At 41.3% G+C, this 22,880-nt stretch overlaps 1 protein-coding gene across 2 annotated transcripts in view; it reads right to left on the bottom strand.

The window, feature by feature from the left end:
- kcnh4b (potassium voltage-gated channel, subfamily H (eag-related), member 4b) overlaps positions 1 to 22,880 on the bottom strand; it is an 84,120-nt gene that overhangs the window by 9,016 nt on the left and 52,224 nt on the right. For both annotated transcript variants that reach the window (XM_034194016.1, XM_034194017.1), the window contains exons 8-12: positions 13,185 to 13,379; positions 12,359 to 12,558; positions 11,957 to 12,206; positions 11,648 to 11,862; positions 1,196 to 1,230 (exon numbers count right to left, since the gene is read on the bottom strand). In XM_034194016.1, the coding sequence (XP_034049907.1) occupies positions 1,196 to 1,230; positions 11,648 to 11,862; positions 11,957 to 12,206; positions 12,359 to 12,558; positions 13,185 to 13,379 (895 nt within the window). The remainder of the gene's footprint in view (positions 1 to 1,195; positions 1,231 to 11,647; positions 11,863 to 11,956; positions 12,207 to 12,358; positions 12,559 to 13,184; positions 13,380 to 22,880) is intronic.

Genomic DNA, 22,880 nt, shown 5'->3' with positions numbered 1-22,880 from the left:
ATATGTTTGTCATATAATTTGTAAAAGTTACCAAATTGACATTATAATGCTTGGATATGGAGATAAACTATATTTTGTCAGTTTTGTGAAATTTCAAAGACTGTACAGCTTTAATATGACAAGTGCTATTATCAGGGTTTGTAACATGAAATGGTTGGACGCAAATGCTTTGCTCAGAGACAGAAGGGATTCATTCAAAAAAGTTTACTGAAGGAACAAGCAGGGTCCGGTACACAAAAAGACAGTCAAAAATCAGCAACGGTAACAGAATCATGACAAAGGCACGGTCCAAAAAACAAGCAGTAGGTCAACAAAACACAGAGAGGCAAACAGGATGAGAAAAACACAGAGATCAGGACTGTCCTGGCAGGGAAGACAGGGAAAAGAGAAGCTTAAATGCAGGGTGTGATGAAGAGGTGATGAGGAACAGGTGTGCAGGGGCGGTCCAAAGCGGGCGTGGGAAACAGAAAGGGAACCGCCCACCACCAATCATCCAAGTGACAGACAAGAGAAGGCAGTGACACAAACCACAAGCAGAAAAGAGAAAAACAAACACAATCCACAACCCATGAAACGATCTCCAAATCAGACAAACAGACAAAATAAAATCCACAACACATGAACAATCCCCAAACCTGAGAGCTATAAAAAAAAAAAAAAGTGAGTTTATTTTTTAATTCTGCTATAATACTTTTACTCACAGCTGAATATGCGGTTAATAAAAAAACAAAAACAAACTATTGCATTTATACATGATTTTAATGAGACAAAAATGGGAGGTAAGCGTATGGTATGTCGCGAGAAAAGTAGCACATAAGGTTTTCAATTCAAAGCACTATTGTCCCAGTTAGTGGACAACAGCAGTGACAGAACTGCACCATGTACCAAATGAATTTAAACCTGTAGGGAAAGTTATTGCACAGATCCTCCTATAGCCACAGCACTCGCTGGCATAAACCCCAGAAAAACAAGGGAAGGTTTCTAACATGAGTCACCAAAAAAAAAAAAAAAAAATCCACTAAATAAACAAGAACTTGAACACACCGCAAGTCACAATCACACTCGCTACGCCATATGTAATAGGGTTTCAAATAAAGTCTTAATCAGTTATGTGGAGGATTTCCTGTCGTGTGGTGGAGAAAAAAAAAAAAGATTCATCTGGCAAAGAGTTGAAAAGCATGTTGGACTCACGTGAGCAAGCCTGGGTGACCTTGAGATCCTGCTGATACCCTGCAGTGAGAAGAGAAAGCATCAGATGCAGGATGCTGGGATAAAACTATTCTGCATCTTTGTTCAAAATCCAATTAAATTTAACTCAAGCAATGGCATCTTTGCAATTAATTAATGTGTTGTCCAACTGCTTGTTTTATGTCCGTGTGTGTTTAATCTAGTGGAACTGTTTTCTCATTTTCTACTGCTTAAATGACCTTGGCAAAAGATGCAGAAACAGAAGCTAATTCACATCACAGAGCTTTGCTTTTTTGTTAAATTATTATTAATTGCAGAAGGGTTCGGCGATAGTTTTCCTTTCAGCCAATGTTGGGCGAAATGGTAATTTACCATACTTACCAGGTTATAATTTAGATTATGTAACTCAGATTATAACACAGATAGATAGATAGATAGATAGATAGATAGATAGATAGATAGATAGATAGATAGATAGATAGATAATCATTACAACAAGCACAACAAAATTTCTTCACACTCAATCACCTCAGACAAAAATACAATTAATCCACAATTACTACAAGTTGAACGTAATAATGGGACACATCAGAATTAAAACAACCATACATATATATATATATATATATATATTTGATTGTTTACATATGTACGCTAAACATTAAGACAGTCCGTCATCCGAATTGAGGCAATGTGAATGTGGAGGGCAGCAGCAGTGTCCCGTGCAGCCGCGAGCTCGAAGGGGCGTGCGTCATGCGTGCAGATGAGATGAGTTCGTATCAGTCAGATGAGTTTGTATCGGTTTCTGTCAGTGTGTGCATAATGTCTGGAGTTGCCTTGACAACATAAGACTGTAGGGGAGGGCAGAAGATAAAAGGGGCAGCCGAATGGTTCACCAAGGCTGTAGAAATTCTTCTGAAGGAAAAGAGCAGGGAATCATAGTAACAGCCCAAAACACCCAAATTTACACACTTTTCATATCTCAGTAACATCTAAGGTTCCACAATGTTCAGGAGAAATCTGATTGCTGGGAGGGTTTGAGTCACCCGATATTCACATGGTATTGGCAAAACATCCCAAATGTTCCCAAACAGTGTCAAACAAGTGGTAAATACGTAGTTGCTAATCATCACAAACACTATGTTTGTCCATTGTTATTCACAAGCACTTTCTCAAACATTCATGTTCATGTTGCTAATTGTCGTTAAATTTTGCTAAATGTCACTAATGACAGAGACCAAACCCTGATTTTTGCCACAAATAAAAAGAAAAAAATCACAATGTTCATCAGCATTCACCACTCTGTGATACTAGGAAACAGCTCTTGGCCTGAGATTACTGAGACAACTGAGTTTTCATTTGTGATCATGAAACATTTTAGCCTCAAAATGACCAGAAAGACTTGACCTGCCTGTTGACTCCCCCAAAAAATGGCAAAATGGTATCAGGTGTGGATCCAGCTTTGTCATGGAGGGGTTGACTACGGGGGTGCAGGGGCATCCCCCCCCCCAGAAAATTTCAGAATTGAAGATGCATTTCCCTGCAATCTGAGGTACTTCAAGCATGTATTTTGGACATTTGAAACATTTAATTATAATTTTATGAACAAGTTAAGAGAAATGATACACAAAAAAATTATTTCAGTATCTGACATCAAATGTCACAATATTGTTTTAAACTCTGCATAATGGTCAGGTTCCACACTAGCAACCAGGCAGTAGAAAGTTAGAAATAGCACATCACTATTTGGAGATATTAATGAGCCTTTACAGGATTTTTAAACTGTCAAAAAATTTGAATGAAGGCCGCCGAAAACCTCAATTTGTCCGTATTTCTTTTTGCTGTAGTTCTTGACATTTTTTTTATCGTTTGCTTCGTTTTTGTAACGTTAGAGTTTAGTTTGACTTCGTTCAACCAGCTGAATGTTTTCATTCAGTGCAGAAGCCGGGTGCTGCTGCTGGTGCGTTCATATGCCGGGCAAACTCAGCCTGTTTGCTTGGATTTTTTTTTGTTTTTTTATCTTTTTTTGTGGATACAATTAATTATTTTGCCACAAGCAACTGCTGAATTTGAAACAACAAAAAAGTTGTGTAATTTCCGACGGTACTGTGTACGCAGCATCAGTCTGCTCTCGGACATGCCTTAACGTGCCTGGACATGCAGATGTATGTCTCCTATTGGAAAAACGCAGAAGACGCTATTTTCAGGAGACAATGGAGTATTTAATGGGCCACTACTGGACGAGTGGACATTTCCACGCACATGACCTGTGCGTGAGGCCTTCTTTTTGCTGTGGACTTTATTTGGATATCTTTACACTGGGGTGAATGTTTTTTTTTCCTTCAACTTTTGCTTTGTGTTTTCAATGATATAGAGCCCTGGAAGTGTCATCGCAAAATGTTTTGCATATAGAGAGAATGTGCGCACGTTTTATTATCGTTGCGTGGAGATCAACATTGGCTTCGGTTTAGTTGTGTTTCAGTTGTTCAATTTTCAATTTATTTTTATTTATACAGCGCCAAATCACAACAAAGTTGCCTCATGGCGCTTTACACAATTACACAAGAACCCACTCTTGACAATCTGTATAATGCATGATCTAAAGTGCATTTGGGTTATGTCCAATTACACTTCGTTATTTACATAAGTAATCTGAGCATAAATTAAGGTGCAGGGTGCAAAAGGGATGAATGTAGTCACTTAATTAGACAAGGGTTGTGTTTTGAACATAACATGAATTACACCAATCAGACATCTGTCATCACCATGAAGAGGGTGGACACATGAATCTGGCATATTGCTATTTAGATCGTGGACTCGGATGGCATAAGTGAAAGGCATTCTGACAAGGAAACAGATGTGCACTTTGACATGCCTCCGAACATTTACAGAAGCGCCAGTCATCCGCTACAAATTCCTGACATAAAACACTTGAGCGCTCTGTTCTTGAAACACTTCTTGTTCCTTCCTCCATCTCCATTCACCAGAAATAGAAGAACAATAAGGACTGCATTTCTATAGCACTATTCTATCTGTCATATGATCAAAAGCGCTTTACAGTGATGCTTCACATATCCCCAGCCAAGGCCAGTACCCATTTTTAAAGCTGGGTGGACAGAAACAATGCAGATTAAGTGACTTGTCCAAGGACATAGACAGGAATCAAGAGGAGAATTTAAACCTAAGTCTATATATTAGCAGGTCAGCTCAACACACACACACACACACACACACACACACACACACACACACACACACACACACACACACACACACACACACACACACACACACACACACACACACACACACACACACACACACACACACACACACACACACACACACACACACACACAGGGCTTGTTCCCTGAAAGGGTTGTACTTTCAGTTGTACTTTACTTTCGGCACTTTTTATTTTCACTCCTCAAACACTTCTGCTTTTTTAGATCCTTAGATGTTTTTGTGTTCCTACCACCAGTGGGTTCTCACAGCACTGTTGTCTTGCTGGTGTATCAGGCTTAAAATGAGGCCGTGTACACAAAGCGCTGTCTGACCAACCTGTATTGCAAACCCCGTGACCACTGCCGAGGTAATTTTCCCTGTGGCAACTTGGTCATTACACTCTACCGAGCCTCAACTCTCTGCTGGCTCCCTGGTGGTGACACGACCTTCCCGCTCTGTCCAGGACAACATGATCACTTTGTCTCTTTTAAAACTCACCTCACTTTGAAAATACACCATATTTCTCTGGCATTTCAAGCAGAGCCTATTGTAGTAGCCTCAGTTTCTCGTATTCACCAAATTATGCACCCCTACAAGTAGTTTCTTTTGGATTCTCTCATTTTTGTTTGGAAACAACGCAGTGGATCCAGCATAGATCTAGATGTTGACTTGCAATTTTTGTTATGCTGGATACCTTTCATAACGCAACTCCAGATGTACAAGGAGTATAGGGCATCGGTGACTTTGAACCAGGGCGCTTCCTTTTGGAAGCCATGTATACAAACAAAGCCACCGTGCTGCTCGATTTCAACATCATCCTATTACTTGTGTTCTGCAGTGGGATCAACTGGTCAACTGGCTTCGTTCCAGATCCAGACAAACGATCCAGATTTATGCTTTTATTTTATTTTTATTGAGGACCACAATGGAATTAAGTTTAATGCTTTATTTTGTTTTCCTCAGGAATTGTATATACTGTATTGTTGAGACGCAACATTCTTCAAGTCGGTGAGAGCACTGCCATCCACAATTTCTTCCTTTTTTCTCCTCTGTGGAGCCACCCTAGGCTTTTTATTATTATTTGCAGGGCTCTGCCTTCTGTGGCTACAGTCTGGGGTATTTCCGCACCCTCTTTTACATTATAACAGCATCATAGCAGCCCACAGCCACCCTGAGCACTGTGTTCACAGATGTGTCATAACGTGCCACACTGAAAAAAGAGAACAGTTAAACCAACTTAAAAAAGCATTATAATTGGTAAAACATGAATGAATTAAGTTGTTTGAACTTATGTTTATAAGTTAGATTTTGATCTAAGTTACAATATAAGTTTATACTTAAGTTGTGTGAACTTAACTTTGTAAGTTAACTGACAAACTTAAGTTCAATCAACTTAATTCAGGTTTTACCGATTGTAACGCTTTTTAAAGTTGGTTCTTTTTTCAGTGCACATGCGAAAATTGACGAGATCCTCGCACCTGTCAAGGCATCTGTGAAGGTTACGCTCAACATTCACGAGAGTGCAGTGCAGCATTTGAGTGGCACTCGCTCGATACGCATGCGATTTTTGGCCCTAATTTCATAGACAGTCCATGTGACATTCGGGCTATATTTGGGCAACATGCGCTAACATGTTCTAAGTACCAATTCAGCGAGATTCCTACTAAAAAATGTTGCTATTTCACATGTTTTGTTGCAAATTTGTGTCTCCTACTACTCCTAAACAGTCGCAGCCCAGTGAGATGCGATCCTAAGCACTGATACTCTGAGACTTGAATGGCAACTCAATGACAATCCAAAACCATGCTCATTCCATTTGTGTGCGACCAGAAGACATGATGCAATTAACGTGGCAGGCGTACACGTCCTGTATTGTGTCTTCCAAGTCAAATCATCCTACAGAAATGAATAAACTAATGAGCAAGAAAACCTTGACGCTATGAGAAGCCTGTGGGAGCCGAGAGGGATGCCTGGAGTGGAAAATCCACGGGGAGCTTTGTCACTTTTGTCAATCACACATCAAAACCACAGTGCCGTTAATTTGGTAGTTCAACAAAATGCGACGTGAAACAGTAACTGTACCTCAGTGTTATGCTTCTGCAGCATAATGACAATGGTAATTAATATTTTTTTAGCAAAACGTGTGAAAGAAGTGATGTTTTCGTGCTGCACAGTGGGAGCTCGCCTTGTGTCATACTTTCTTAGATAACTGTCAGGAGTAATAGCGGGCAGCGCTGAGGTCAGTGTGTGGATATAAAGTGATCCTGTTCTTCTCTGGGGTGGTAACAGAGAAGCGATGTGGCTGCCAGTGCAACCCACGCACAGTAATTGGTGTGACAATCCAGCTACCAAAAACCCTTTGGTTGTTTGGACAGAATGAGAGTCATGGGGAGAGTGGGGGAAAAAAAAGTCTTCTGTTATGTTACACACACTGTTCACGAGTCAGATTGATGAAAGAGGAAATGGTACTGATACACAACACACAAAGTAATAACCTGTAATACTTTGTTTTGTGCACTGTAATAGAATGCAATATCCAAACACCAGAATATATGTTAGATACATTAAGCCCCCTCACACAGACGCCATGTTCGTGGTGTTTCCAGGTGCGTGTAGCACGCGCCACCCAGTTTGCTACACAACTTGCCACAAACACATCCCACAACGTCAAGTCAAGTCTGTGAGCATGCGGTAGTGCTCCATACTTTCAGACACATCGAGGACATCGCGGAACTGCCTTAGGTCATGGATGGCAACCATCTATCTGCCACAGTCAGGCCGGGTCCTCAACTATCAGGCACCTGTGTGCTGAATCATGCATAGAGAAATGGTTCACATAGCCAAAATGTTGAAGATAACATTTACTCACAGTGCAAGTGACACTCTTAGTCTCCCCAAGTAACCACTCGTTTGATACAAAGTCATTCTAGAGGTGCCCAAGGATCCTCCAAAGAGACCTACTCCCCTTAGGTCACTGGTTAGTGTCCAGGTCTTGCAACCATACAGTAAGGCTACACAGTAAATTTTAATGTGTAGTAAAATAACTCTGCTGGGATAACATTCGGTCCCTGTCGAAATAGAGTTAAATACACTCTATTAGCTTTACCCTTCTGTCAAATCAAGTTTTTCTACGCCAATAAGAGTCATTCACAGCATGATAGAGTTGATTTTATACTGTGATAGAGTTGATTTACCACTGTGATAGAGTATATTTAACTATTCGGACCAGGACCAAATGTTATCCCAGCAGAGTATATTTTACACTGAAAAATTTACTGTGTAGTATCTGATTAGGTTGCGACAGCTTGCGAGTGGCATCTGTGAGAAAATTCGCAGTTTGCCACGAGGTTCGCAGCTGTTCACCGTCCCCTCGCCTCAGTCGCAGGGCGGCGCCCACGCATCCCTTGATTGTTGAACAAACCAAAAAAAAAAAAAAAAAAATCACAACGATGATCCTGAACTCCCTTGCCAAATCGTCAGGTGGGCACATCGTACCCCCTCATTACGTCGCCTCTGCAACTGAATGTATGTTCTGAGTTGCAGAGGTGACGTAAGAGTTGCACCCCTTACAAGCTGTCTCAGAACATGCAAGACAACTTGTGAGGGGTGGACACACACACTTTCCCTTTTATACAAACGGAGAGTATCAGCACTTCTGGAAACGACTGAACACTCCAGCAGCCTCCAGCCAGGCTGCTCTGCAGCCAGCCAGCACCCACCCCACCCAACGTGCACGTTCATGAGCAAGCTGGACACATCCTGTCCAGCCACAGACAACCTGCACAGACTGGATTTATTGTATTTATTGATTTATATATTTATTTTTCTGAGGAAAGAAGTAGAAATTAAGTTTAACGCTCCTGGTTGATGCACACCCCCCGTGCATGCGTGCACGCTGTGCTGGACGGATGATGGCAGCACTCTGTCTTCCTTCTTTTATTTTATTTTTATTTGAGGACTTCCAAAATATCACAGTGCCCGTGCATCTGTTCCTGCCACAGATGAGCCTTGCCATCTAATGCAACTCAGTTTTATGCGGGGCCTGGCCGCAGATTCACATCTATTTATTTATTATTTTATTATCATTTACAGTGCTTTTCTGCCTAAAGTCAGAGGAATTGTCACAGCCTCTTTCACATTACAGTGCATGAGAGTGCTGCATATTCATGCGCAAATCCATGCGCCTGCAAAGACTGCACAAGTGGCGCTCGACTTTCGCGCGTGTGCTGTGCGCCATGCCAGTGGCTCTCACATGGTATGTGTGCAGACTGCTCAAGATTTGTGTCCGTAATTTTTGCCGTCACTTTGGATGGCATTCGACATTTGGCTGTCGTGTGCACTTGTCGGAAGGACCAGTTCAGTGAAATTCCACATCAAAAAGTTATCGCCTTTTCACCTGTTTTTGCTCGATGTTGCGTCTCTGCTTCCTCTCCATCAGTCACACCTCAGTGAGATACTACCCTAAGACAGGAAGTACCAAGATGCTAAAGACTTGGACCTTGGACCAAGTGGATAAGAAACTGGCTTGCCAATATGTAGACCTGGGTTTGAATCCTGTTAATGTTATGTGTCTGTGGACATTGTACGTCATCTAATTTGTCGCAGTCTGTCCAGTTGTACAGTGGGGTAAGAAGTATTTACTTAGCCCCTGATTGTGAAGTTCTCCTGCTTAGAAAGATGAGAGAGGTCTGTAATTTTCAACATAGGTACACTTCAACTATAAGAGACAAAATAAAAAAAATCCAAAAAAATCACATTGTAGGATTTTTAAATAATTTATTTGTAAATTATGGTGGAAAATAAGTATTTGGTCACCCACAAACAATCAAGACTTCTGGCTCTCACAGACCTGTAACTTCTTCTTTAAAAGGTTTTTCTGTCCTCCACCTGTTACCTGTATTAACGGCATCGTTGGAACTCGTTATCTGTATAAAAGACACCTATCCACAGCCTCAAACTCAACCATGGCCAAGACCAAAGAGCTGTAGAAGGACACCAGGAAGAAAACTGTAGATGTGCACCAGGCTGGGAAGAGTGAATCTAGAATAGTCAAGCAGGTTGGTGTGAATAAATCAACTGTGGGAGCAACTGTAAGAAAATGCAAGACATACAAGACCATTGATAATCTTCCTTGATCTGGGGCTTCACGCAAGATATCATCTCATGGGGTCAAAATGATCATGAGAATGGTGAATCTCAGAACTACACGGAGGGACCTGATGAATGACCTGCAGAGAGCTGGGACCAAAGTAACAAAGGCTACACACTATGCAGAGAGGGACTCAAATCCTGCAGTGCCAGGTGTGTCCCCCTGTTTAAGCCAGTACGTGTCCAGGCCCGTCTGAAGTTTGCCAGAGAGCATATGGATGATCCAGATGAGGATTGGGAGAATATCACATGGTCGGATGAAACCAAAATAGAACATTTTAGTAAAAACTCAACTAGTCATGTTTGGAGGAAGAAGAATGCTGAGTTGCATTCCAAGAACACCATATCTACTGTGAAGCATGGGGGTGGAAACATCATGGTTTGGGGTTGTTTTTCTGCCAAGGGGACAGGACGACTGATCCGTGTTAAGGGAAGAATGAAGGTGGCCATGTATCATGAGATTTTAAGCCAAAACCTCCTTCCATCGGTGAGAACATTGAAGATGCAACGTGGCTGGGTCTTCCAGCATGACAATGATCCCAAACACACCGCTCGGGCAACGAAGGAGTGGCTCCGTAAAAAGCATTTCGAGGTCCTGGAGTGGCCAAACCAGTCTCCAGACTTCAACCCCATAGAAAATTTGTAGAGGGAGTTGAAAGTCCGTGTTGCCCAGCGACAGCCCCAAAACATCACTGCTCTAGAGGAGATCTGCATGGAGCAATGGGCCAAAATACCAGCTACAGTGTGTGCAAACCTGGTGAAGACTTACAGGAAACGTTTGACCTCTGTCATTGCCAACAAAGATTATATTACAAAGTATTGAGTTGAACTTTTATTATTGACCAAATACTTTTTTTCCCACCATAATTTCCAAATAAATTCTTTAAAAATCCTACAATGTGATTTCCTGGAATTTTTTTTTTCTCATTTTGTCTCTCACAGTTGATGTGTTCCTATGTTGAAAATTACAGACCTCTCTCATCTTTATAAGAAGGAGAACTTGCACAATCAGGGGCTGACTAAATACTTTTTTACCCCACTGTAACTGGGTACAGTCCTTGGTTGGGGAAGTGACCTGCATCATACTGACATCCAGTCTAGGGGGAGTCATATAAACTCTCATCTGTTTCATTCTGTGGAATCCGGAGTTAAACACTGGTGTCGCAGACCAAACGGTCCGCCCTGCCTCCACTACGCATGCATCAATTGTGACCAGCGCAGCTCGTCTGAGTCTAGCTCTCTTCACCCAAAGTGATCACAGGGAATAATGTGATTATTAACCATCAGATGGCAAAGTAAAACGTCTTAAATTATTCTAAAGTCAGTTTTAAGCAGAAACGAGGGCGTTTTAAGCAGAAATGCGGTGAAACGAGGTGAAACGAGATGACGTTTTGAAATAACCGATGCGCAGTGAATGCATCAACTGTGATAATCGGTGTACCGCACCTAATGACGCATACACAGCAAAGGCAGGGCGGACCAATTTTTAGTGAGGATCGTTTGCCTACTGAATGATCCCCCCGATGACGCGGTTCACAGATTAACACCTCGTTTCTGCTTAAAACTGCACTCCAGTCATCATCTATCTCAGCGACAGATATCTGAAGCTTTTGTACAACAATCATTTCCACATAAATTCAGCATTATTTCATCATAAAAGGCAGCGGAAGCGATCACTGTGTGTTGGTCATTTCTCATTTTCACGGAATTTCATCGAGTTTCTGCTTAAAACTGACTTTAGAATGATTTAAGAGGTTTTACCTAATATCATCTGATGGTTAATAATCCCACTAATCCATTTGATTGCTTTGGGTGAAGAGACTTCATCTCAGACGCGCTGCTGTGGTCCGAAATGACACATGCGCAGACCGCTTGGTCTGCAACACCGGCATTGACAGGTGTCATGGCCTATACAGAACTTTCTTCCTCTGTGTGTTTGATAAACATCTGTGTAAGATGACCCTTGAAGATTTGGTCATGCAGAAGTCAACACAGGTGTTGAGCTACAAAATACGTGACTGCAACAAATACGCAACTCTAACAGTTTATCTTCAGTTTGTAAATGTATCGGAGTGTAGTCGCCCACCTCATCCTGGCTGCCCTCACGCAGGTTATATGTGAGGTTGTTGTGGATGTCAGTCGTGAACACACTGGCGTATTCCGGGTAGAGATCCAACACCTCCCTCAGGCCGCGCACGCTGATATACTGGAGGTCACAGTAGGTCAGGGCCTTCACATCAGCATTGGTCTTGATTGCCTGATCTGTCCCAGGCAGGTCTGAGCCAATCAGGTCTCCCTTTTCTAAACTCCAAAACAGAAATATTTGCTTTCCTGCATTGCCAGTGTATTACAAGGACCACAACTTTGTGCAGGCAGTACTGAACCTAATACAAACCTAATATGGCCAGCACCATGCTGTCTTTCAGCACCTCCAGAGAACCGGAGCAGACAAAATAGGTGGCGTGCAGTGCATCGCCTTGACGGATCAGGTACTCTCCTGGAGCGCAGAAGGAGGTTTTTATGTGGAGGGAGAGTGAGCGCAAGCAGCCGTGACTGGCCCCTTTAAAGACAGGCAGTTGGAGGATGTCTTTATTGAGATGCATGGCGATGTCTGCCCGTAGCTCGTCAGGGAAGTCATGCAGAAGCTGTACAACAAACAGCACAGAATGTTGACATTGATGGGTGACTAGGGAATAGAGGTTGGTGCTACCAGTTACCCTCTGTTGGATTTCAGTCAGTTAATCCTGTGGAGGCCTCAGAAACAGAGAATGAGTAGGAGAGTTTCTTTGGCGCCTACCTCGTTGGCGTCTATGCCGTTGTTCACGGACCACGTGGTCTGAAAACACTCCAGCATACGTTGTTTGAGCTGCTGGGGCAGGCGATGGACACGGATGAAGTCCTTCAGGTCCTTCATGCGCGTGTGGTACAGAGAACGCCGCGAGTACATACGCTGAATGATGGCTGTTACGTTACCGAAGACAACAGCGTGCATCAGCGCTGTGTGTGAGACAGACAAAAAGAAGGAGCATGAAAGACAGCAAATGCAGGCAGGCACATTTAAAATTTGGATGTACAGATGTTGCATGTGCTTTATGACAAAAATGTCAGACATGAAAAAAGGCAACAGTTTGTTGTTGTTGGGGGGGGGGGTTAATTAACATTTGCAAATTTCATATTTGGTCTTTTTCTGGCACAGGAATGAAGAAAAATCAGTAAAATATTTTGTCAAAAAAAAAAAAAATCCTATGGTGCATAAAACTTTTGCACAGTACCCTGTAATCTGAGATTAAAGTTGATTTCACTGGATTAACTTCAATCTCATTCCCTTTAAACTCTTTCTTATATGAATAATGACAAGCTTATCCAAATGTATTGTGGAGTACTTCTAAAAAAAATTGCACATAAACAAACAATAATTATCATCTGGATTATAACACCAATATTTCTCTTATATAAAATTATCTGTTTAGTGGCGTAATAAACATTACAGCCCACTTTGTCTTTAAGGTCTGCCAAATCATCCAACCCACTTCCTGCTGAGTTTCCTGCAGTGGCCTGCCAACTGAAGGTATCATCCTGCCAGGATGCTGCAGGGTGACAGTACGTTATAGTGTCAGACATACCACCGATGAGCATGGTGCAGATGGAGAAGATCTTCTCGGCGTCTGTGTTGGCGCATACATTGCCAAAGCCCACACTGGTCAGACTGCTGAGGGTGAAGTAGAGGGCAGCGATGTAGGAGCTGCGCACAGACGGGCCGCCCACTGTGCTGTTAATGTAGGGCGTCTCCAGACGTTTGCCCAGCTCATGCAGCCATCCTTGGATGAAGATGCAGAACATATGAGAAAGACAATTTTTCAAACAGTTCCCATCAATTCTGTTTTCTGTAACGTGCAGTGAGTGAATGAATGGACAGATAAATAAATTAATGTGTATATTCCCTCCAGTCTGTTACATGATAACTCAAAAAAAAGAAATGCGATCATGTTCTGTGTCTCCAAATTAAAAGGCCACATAATAATCTTAAACTGATTAAGATTTGAGGACCTTTCAATCAAAAAAGCAAGTTTGTTTTGCTTGTGCCTGCTGAACACTGCCAGCTGCTGGGTGGAATACTGAATAGATAATGAAAATCAGGAGCAGGTGTGGTTGAACTGTGGGCGTGTCTTGTCTGAAAGAAAATTAGGAGTAGGCGTAGTCGAATTTATATGTAGCTTGAAATTAACTTGTTTGTCAGTTTCTCTCAACTCCAAAGCCAAGGTTTTTCATCCATTAAGGTCACTGTTGCCTTTCTGTTGATTTATGGGCGACGTACTTGTGCATTTGTAACAAAAAGAGCTTCACGATAGCATCAGGAAGCTAGCATTCCAGTGTTAAACAAAGCAGAATCAAACGTGCTTCTGAGTATTGATATAAAATCCGGGGGTGAGCACCGGCACCAGTTGGCCTCATGACCTATACAGCACTTACTTCTGAGTTCATAGTTTAGGGTATTTGATTCTAACTATAGCCACCAGGTGGCTGAGTCTGTAAAACCTTGTATACACAATGTCTTGTGAAAGACTTTCTATCAAGATGAAGCTTGATACACATGGTCTTTTCACTAAGACCTCAGATAAGTTTGACATTGGGCATGCTTTGGGTCTAACTGTGGCCATGAGTGGGTTGAGTCTTGGGAACATTAGCGGTATCTTGAAAAAAGCCAGAAGACTTTTTATATCAAGGACAAGTCGGAAACAAAAAGAAACAAGAATGTGCAAAACATCAATAAAATCACAGGAACTTCCTTCAGTTTGGGGTTAGCTCATGATGCAGTGCTAGCTACAATGTTTATTCATAAAAACAGACAAATAAAGATAACATTTACTTATAATGTTGGGCTGTTTTCTGTGAAAGTGTGTTATATTTGAATTTTCTATTAACAGATCAGCTTCTATAACTTAAATTTTGGTGTGGATCTGGACAGAAGAGCAAACTCTGACTTCAATCCTGAATGCTCATCTTTGATCATGATTCCTTTGATCCTGAATCACATCATTCCATAAATTGTATCTTAGTTTAGCAATCAAGAACAAAAGTATGGATCAAAGACAAATGATCAGGATCACAGGTCAGAGATCATAAACAGGTGTTACCGACCCCATGATTGTCTATCTACAGGTTGTACTTTGGTCCAGAGCCAGATACAGATACCGATCTTGTGAACAACAATGTCGTTTTGCGGACAGGAGTGGACCATTTGAGTGAACTAAATCAAATCAAATCAATTTTATTTATATAGAGCCAAATCACAACAGTTGCCCCAAGGCACTTTATATTGTAAGGCAAAGCCATATAATAATTACGGAAAAACCCCAACGGTCAAAACGACCCCCTGTGAGTGGAATTTGCTTCGGGACTTATTTAAATCAAAGGGGACTTTGGAAACTTGGTAGAGGCATGCACTTTATCATTTCCAAATGTCTCCTATTATCATTCTGGCACAAATGAAAAGCTACACTCTGAAGATCTGTAGATTTATATATCTAATGGAAACATTTGTCGAGATTCGCCTTCATGTTTCAAATAATTCATACAAAAGAAAAAAGTTTTTGATTATGACATATCAACACTAATTAAGTGCTAAGCTGCTACTTGCGCTGTCATTTCTTATTAGGAGGAAACAGCCTTAAGAATATAGAAAATACTGTCAGATTTTCAATGAGGGTTTTTCTGGGTCTCTGTGTTGAATCACATTTGAAAAGAGGTATAAGCAAGACATTTGTGTGACTCCAACTTTGAGCAATTTTTTACAGTAGCGTTTGATCAAGATTCAGACAGTCCTCATTAGAGCGCCAGCTTCTAGTGTCACTACATTGCTCCGCTGGGCAGAGCCACACGTCCCAATAGGTGAACCAAGACTATTTATAGCTGAGGACAGAGCGGAGCTACAACAAACCTCGACACAGCTTATTGGCACAAGCCAGAGTGTAGCTTCATTTACTGACATATTTGTCAAGTTAAGCAAGGAAGAAACTCCCTCATGTAGCATCTCTGTGCTTGAACTACACAACAAACTCTTAATGAAATGGCATTACAATCAAACTTATGTGAAATGGAACTTTTTTTGAAGATACCCACGTGTCAGGAGTGATTTGATTCAATTCAATTTATTTCATTTATATAGCGCCAAATCACACCAATTTTGTGTCAAGGCGCTTCACACAAGTAACGTCTAACCTTACCAACCCCTAGAGCAAGCACACAGGCGACAGTGGTAAGGAAAAACTCCCTCTGATGATTTCAGGAAGAAACCTCAAGCAGACCAGAGGCAGATACTTAAAGCAATATGTCTCAAAAATCGAAAAATGCACAACAAAACAAATGAGGAACGAATGGGAGGAAACTGGAGTCAACGTCTGTGACCGAACTGTAAGAAACTGCCTAAAGGAAATGGGATTTACATACAGAAAAGCTAAACAAAAGCCATCATTAACACCTAAACAGAAAAAAAACAAGGTTACAATGGGCTAGGGAAAAGCAATCGTGGACTGTGGATGACTGGATGAAAGTCATATTCAGTGATGAATCTCGACTCTGCATTGGGCAAGGTGATGATGCTGGAACTTTTGTTTGGTGCCGTTCCAATGAGATTTATAAAGATGACTGCCTGAAGAGAACATGTAAATTTCCACAGTCATTGATGATATGGGGCTGCATGTCAGGTAAAGGCACTGGGGAGATGGCTGTCATTACATCATCAATAAATGCACAAGTTTACGTTGATATTTTGGACAATTGAAAGGATGTTTGGGGATGATGAAATCATTTTTCAAGATGATAATGCATCTTGCCATAGAGTTAAAACTGTGAAAACATTCCTTGCAAAAAGACACATAGGGTCAATATCATGGCATAGGGTCAATGTCAACGAGCAGATCTGATTTGATGCAGGTGTTAGTTTGGGGGATGAAAATTTACAGGGTGATTCCATAATTTATTCCTCAGAATTGAGTGATTCCATATTTTTTCCTCTGTTTAGTCTAAAAAAGTAACCGTTACTGCCTGTCACAATCTTTTTTTCTTGATTTCTTATAGTGTTTCTTAAAGCCAGAAAGTTGCCATTTGAAATGACTTTAGTTTTGTGTCATGTCTGTGATCTGCTTTTTTTCTACAAAATTAAACAACTGAATGAACATCATCCGAGGCCGGTGATTCCATAATTTTTGCCAGGGGTTGTACATTGTGGTTCCCGTTTTAGTTCAGAATTTAATTTTGGTATCTGTATGTTTTCTTTTCTTAGGTTTGTCAGTTTGTGTGTATGTTTGTAGGCATGTCTTTGTTACCTGGTCTTCCACACAGCTGCGTTACATTCCCAAACACTCCACCTGTTGCTCGTCTGTTCGTTTGTATCACTACTTTAGACCTGCACTGTTCCCCTTTGCTTTGCCAAATTATACTTTGACACCTCCTGGTTGTTTGCTATTTGTGACGTCTTCATACTGATCGCCTTTTGTCTGACCCCAGTTGTTTGTTGCCTTCCACCAGTGGTGGGCACAGTTCCGCTAATTATCGAAGATAATGTTTCCATTATCGGATTAGCTTTTCAGATAACTTTGAAAACCATTATCGGACTAATTATCTTCTGATAAGTTTTGGTCTGATAATTTTTAGACTGCTAACATATTTTTGCAGATGTGGTAAACAAAGCTGAATAGTTGCAAACATTTATGAAGTCTAACATCAGTTGAGTACCTACCTGTTAAATGTTTTGTAGTAGATGTGCAGTTCTATCCTCTGCAAACAGAGGAGAGCTGGTTTCAGAAGAAACCACTCTATCCTCTGCAAGCAAAGAAGAACTGGTCACAGAAAAGAAAAAAGCTCATTTCTTTTAACCCCATACTGGTACGCTGGCAATATCACCGAAGTCATCCAGAGGCATACAGTTTTAACTTATGGTTAAAATTTTAACCAAACTAATTTCGGACAAGTTATTTAAATTAACGTCACATCTGAAGTTTTATAATGTGAAAATATCAGATATATGTTTTAGTTTTAAAGTAATGCATTAGTTTTGAAGGTTTTAGTGTGGACATGCTGTCTCCAGGGGCATTATGGGTAATATCAGTACATTCACGACAGAAGAAATGCATTTGAGATGCTCTGATCAGGCTCCACACGGACAACAGCATTAAACTCTTTGTATATTGTGCCTAAAACTCATGAATATATTCTCTGGGTTTATAGATGTTGTTATTGTGTTTGTTTTATATAAAAATGCCAGAAGAAGCTCAGGTTGCTTCTCCATTATTTTCAATTGGATTCATTGTAATCGATTCCTGTTTTCTATTTAGGGTCCTGCTTTATTAAACACTGTCTGTTGTCTTTGTTCCACAGTAATATACATAAGATGTCTGAAATTCAGTTTGCATTTATTAAATTCCACGCAAGTTAAACGTAGCAGACACGGATTATCTAGAATTTTGTTTTGTCAAGATTTCACGGTCTCTACTGCCATCTACCGGCCAGTAGTATTCATGCCAATATTCGCCCTAAAGCTGGGCAGACACTGTACAATATTTTCAATCATTGTACTCGGCTCCAGCTCAAACTGTACAACAAAACCGCATGGTGTAAAAGTTCAGAGCACACGATTTAAGTTCTCACACTATACAGCCTGATGCTCACATTGTACATTCAAAAACCACACGTCGTAAACAGAAGCTTTTTTTAAAACTTTATTTACATTTCTTATTTTTACAAGAACTCTCAATGGGAGACATCAGTTTAAAAAAAAAAAAATCAATACAAGACTTTACATGAGTTGAAGAAAGGAGGGAAAAGATACGGAAGCTGCTCTCCCAAAGAGATAATCACTGTTTATGATCTCTCCAATTCCACATCGGTGTTTGCACATGCACAGTGCAAGAGGTTTGGACGCTTGTAGCGCTTCAGCAGCGGGATACCCTCACGACAGCCGACCAGAATATCAACAGGTTTGATTTTCTTCTGACCATACGATTGCCGATCAGGAGGTGGTCGTGAGAGGTTAAACGCAGCTCGTTGCTCCATGTATACTACACGATGCAGGATGCGCGAATAAGATGAAACTTTGCGACCCAAAAAAATTCTCTCATGAGTGAAAAATAGACTGAAAAGGAGCCAAAACTCGCACAGTGTAAGCCCAGTTTAAGTACTGAGCATCTGGGCAGTGGCAGATGGCAGTGTTCTATTTATTTTGACACCGGTTATATCAGACGGTTATCCAATTACAAATTGGCGCCTTTTTTTGAAAATGGCTTTTTTTTTTATTAAAAAATGGCATATTTTACAAAAGCACATTTATATGTAAACACCAACACACACCTCACAATAACGTGTTGATTTTTACATAGAATGAATGAGTCAACCAATGAGTGTTAGCGGAGGCACATTTTACCCATAATCCCTTTGGGATCTGTCTGTTTGTTACAAAACTTCAGAATTAGTGCATTATTCAACATTAAATGATGACAGAAATGACATTAATAGAGTTATTCTATCGGTATTAATTTTATTCATAAACCAAACTATAAGTCAGCACTGCTTTATTTCCAAGACCTACGCCTCACGGCGATGCTGTTATTGAGTAGAGAGTTGAGCTTCGCTGCTCCTCTCAACTGCTTCATTGCTGGAAGCTATGTAATAAACAGGAGTTTCCAGTAGTGGGCAGGGCGCTCAAAGGCAGAAGTGCTGACTCATTGTTTGGGTCTGTGGTCGTCTTTGTTGCTACCAGAAGCGATCATGGTGTTAAAACTCAAAATCAGCTTGTTAGTAGTTGCAACTTTACCGCAGACAATACTGGAAGTTATCGGTTAGCTGTAGCTTCCGATAAATTGGTGATTATCTGTTATTGAAGCTAAGTTTTTGTTTAGCTGTACCCACCACTGCCTTCCACTGCCTGTGTTTGTTTGAATTCTACACCAACTCCTGTTGTGCTTATTGGATGCCTTCTGTTTGTTGGATTGGACCTCTACTCTAATAAATAAATCACCTTTGTTTTCCCTTAAGCTGCATTTACACATAATGACGGCAAGTCACAAATGCCACGAATTATACATTCTTCATTATTCGGGGCAGAGGCACCAAGTGTCCTCAGGAACTGTTGCAACCTGTTACCACGCATTATGATTAATGGCAAATGTTGCTGGAGAATTATCAGGAAAAATTACACACGGTCAAGAATAATGTTCAGCGCTATCGCAGGCAACAGCGCATCGTTAAGTTCTGTCACGTTGTGAATGAGGTGAATTGTCTCCACACACACCCATATCCATCCTACCGTCAGCTGCTGAACATTTCAGATCGCTCCAGTTTGCTCCTCAATCCGCACCATAAGAACTTTGTGACTGCATGCTTACTTGGGTTCTGTGCCATAGAGTGGCGCAGAGAAGAGGAAGAGACGGAGAGAGCCAGATGTGTGGCTTCACGCAGCTCTCGTCTCGCTCGTTTTCCCAAACATCAGGCACATGCAGCAGGTGGAACACCTGCAGGAGTGCGCAGGAGCATTGGAACGAGACTTTTAGCCGTCTTGGTGTCACTGTCCTCCTTCAGCACGCTGCAGCAATGAAACTGAATGCAGTGCAGCAGGGTTTAATTGTGCACACGTCAGAAAAGAACGCTGTCACGCTCTAATAAGGATCACCAACCAAGACGGATCAACACGCTCAGTTGAGACGAAATGAGGGTGGTGTGTGACATTTGTGGAAGATTTTTTGACAGCCAAAAACATGCTCCACGAAAATCACAAATATCACACACCAACACGAACTACACTCAACAAAAATATAAACGCAACACTTTTGGTTTTGCTCCCATTTTGTATGAGATGAACTCAAAGATCTAAAACTTTTTCCACATACACAATATCACCATTTCCCTCAAATATTGTTCACAAACCAGTCTAAATCTGTGATAGTGAGCACTTCTACTTTGCTGAGATAATCCATCCCACCTCACAGGTGTGCCATATCAAGATGCTGATTAGACGCCATGATTAGTGCACAGGTGTGCCTTAGACTGTCCACAATAAAAGGCCACTCTGAAAGGTGCAGGTTTATCACACAGCACAATGCCACAGATGTCGCAAGATTTGAGGGAGCGTGCAATTGGCATGCTGACAGCAGGAATGTCAACCAGAGCTGTTGCTCGTGTATTGAATGTTCATTTCTCTACCATAACCAAAGGCGTTTCAGAGAATTTGGCAGTACATCCAACCAGCCTCACAACCGCAGACCACGTGTAACCACACCAGCCCAGGACCTCCACATCCAGCATGTTCACCTCCAAGATCGTCTGAGACCAGCCACTCGGACAGCTGCTGAAACAATCAGTCTGCATACCCTTACCAAAAAGTAGTATATGCAAGTATGTTTCAAGTATACTTCTAGTTTACTTTTTATATACTTATCAGTACTATTTTTTGGTAAGGGTAACCAAAGAATTTCTGCACAAACTGTCAGAAACCATCTCAGGGAAGCTCATCTGCATGCTCGTCGTCCTCATCGAGGTCTCGACCTGACTCCAGTTTGTCGTCGTAACCGACTTGAGTGGGCAAATGCTCACATTCGCTGGCGTTTGGCACGTTGGAGAGGTGTTCTCTTCACGGATGAATCCCGGTTCACACTGTTCAGGGCAGATGGCAGACAGCATGTGTGGCATCGTGTGGGTGAGCGGTTTTCTGATGTCAATGTTGTGGATCGAGTGGCCCATGGTGGCGGTGGGGTTATGGTATGGGCAGGCGTCTGTTATGGACGAAGAACACAGGTGCATTTTATTGATGGCATTCTGAATGCACAGAGATACTGTGACGAGATCCTGAGGTCCATTGTTGTGCCATTCATCCAAGAACATCACCTCATGTTGCAGCAGGATAATGCACGGCCCCATGTTGCAAGGATCTGTACACAATTCTTGGAAGCTGAAAATGTCCCAGTTCTTGCATGGCCGGCATACTCACCGGACATGTCACCCATTGAGCATGTTTGGGATGCTCTGGACTGGCGTATACGGCAGCGTGTACCAGTTCCTGCCAATATCCAGCAACTTTGCACAGCCACTGAAGAGGAGTGGACCAACATTCCACAGGCCACAATTGACAACCTGATCAACTCTATGCGAAGGAGATGTGTTGCACTGCATGAGGCAAATGGTGGTCACACCAGATACTGACTGGTATCCCCCCCCAATAAAACAAAACTGCACCTTTCAGAGTGGCCTTTTATTGTGGACAGTCTAAGGCACACCTGTGCACTAATCATGGTGTCTAATCAGCATCTTGATATGGCACACCTGTGAGGTGGGATGGATTATCTCAGCAAAGGAGAAGTGCTCACTATCACAGATTTAGACTGGTTTGTGAACAATATTTGAGGGAAATGGTGATATTGTGTATGTGGAAAAAGTTTTAGATCTTTGAGTTCATCTCATACAAAATGGGAGCAAAACCAAAAGTGTTGCGTTTATATTTTTGTTGAGTGTATTAAGAAACCTATTCAGATGTGTTGTCACGTTAAGAATGTCAGGAATGTGCCAAGAATGAAGCAAATATCACATTCGTAATGCGTCTTGCCTATGTGTAAACGCAGCATTACATCCTGTGTGGTTACTGTCTGCATATATTGGGTTCATGATCACACAACATAAAATAACAAATAAAATAAAATTGACCACACAAAACATGAAATATGTTGGCTTCATACTGACTGCAGTTACGCAAATAGAAATCAAAGAAAATGTCAGGATCATTATGAGTCAACCCCACCACCACATTTTCCGTATCATCCAAATGTTCCTGATTTGGGGTCACAAAAAAACAACAACTAAAAAGAACAATTAAAAAATAGTTATACTGTATGTAGAAAAAACATATAAGCTGTGTTATCTTTATTCATTCATTTTCAAGGTCAAACATGCTTTGTGGCTCCAGAATTGTATTTGTGAAAGATGGGACAAAAATTTCTCTTCTGACACTGACAGTAAAGGTTGCAGACCCCTGTCCTGAGCCCTTAGAATATTCCAAGTCCCTACACTCATCACTAGTTCCATTCTGTTTTAAAACACATAAAAGCTTATTGGAAACACGCACAGGATGACTGAAGGTGGGAAAACTAACATAACCTCATACAAAAGAACCTCTGAGGAGATGAAACGTACGTCAAATGTCAGAATTGCGAAAATGAATATGTGCAAAGTACATTACTGAGTTACAGTCTTGTTTGAAATATTAATTTCTCAAGGGGAAAAAACCCTATTTATAAATTATTTAGTTGTACATTTTATGAAACAGCAACGTCTTTGTG

This window comes from Thalassophryne amazonica, chromosome 18 (assembly GCF_902500255.1).
Source record: "Thalassophryne amazonica chromosome 18, fThaAma1.1, whole genome shotgun sequence".
Taxonomy (NCBI): Eukaryota; Metazoa; Chordata; class Actinopteri; order Batrachoidiformes; family Batrachoididae; genus Thalassophryne; species Thalassophryne amazonica.
The sequence above is the reverse complement of the archived record's forward strand: the minus strand, read 5'-3'. Positions and strand labels throughout refer to the sequence as shown.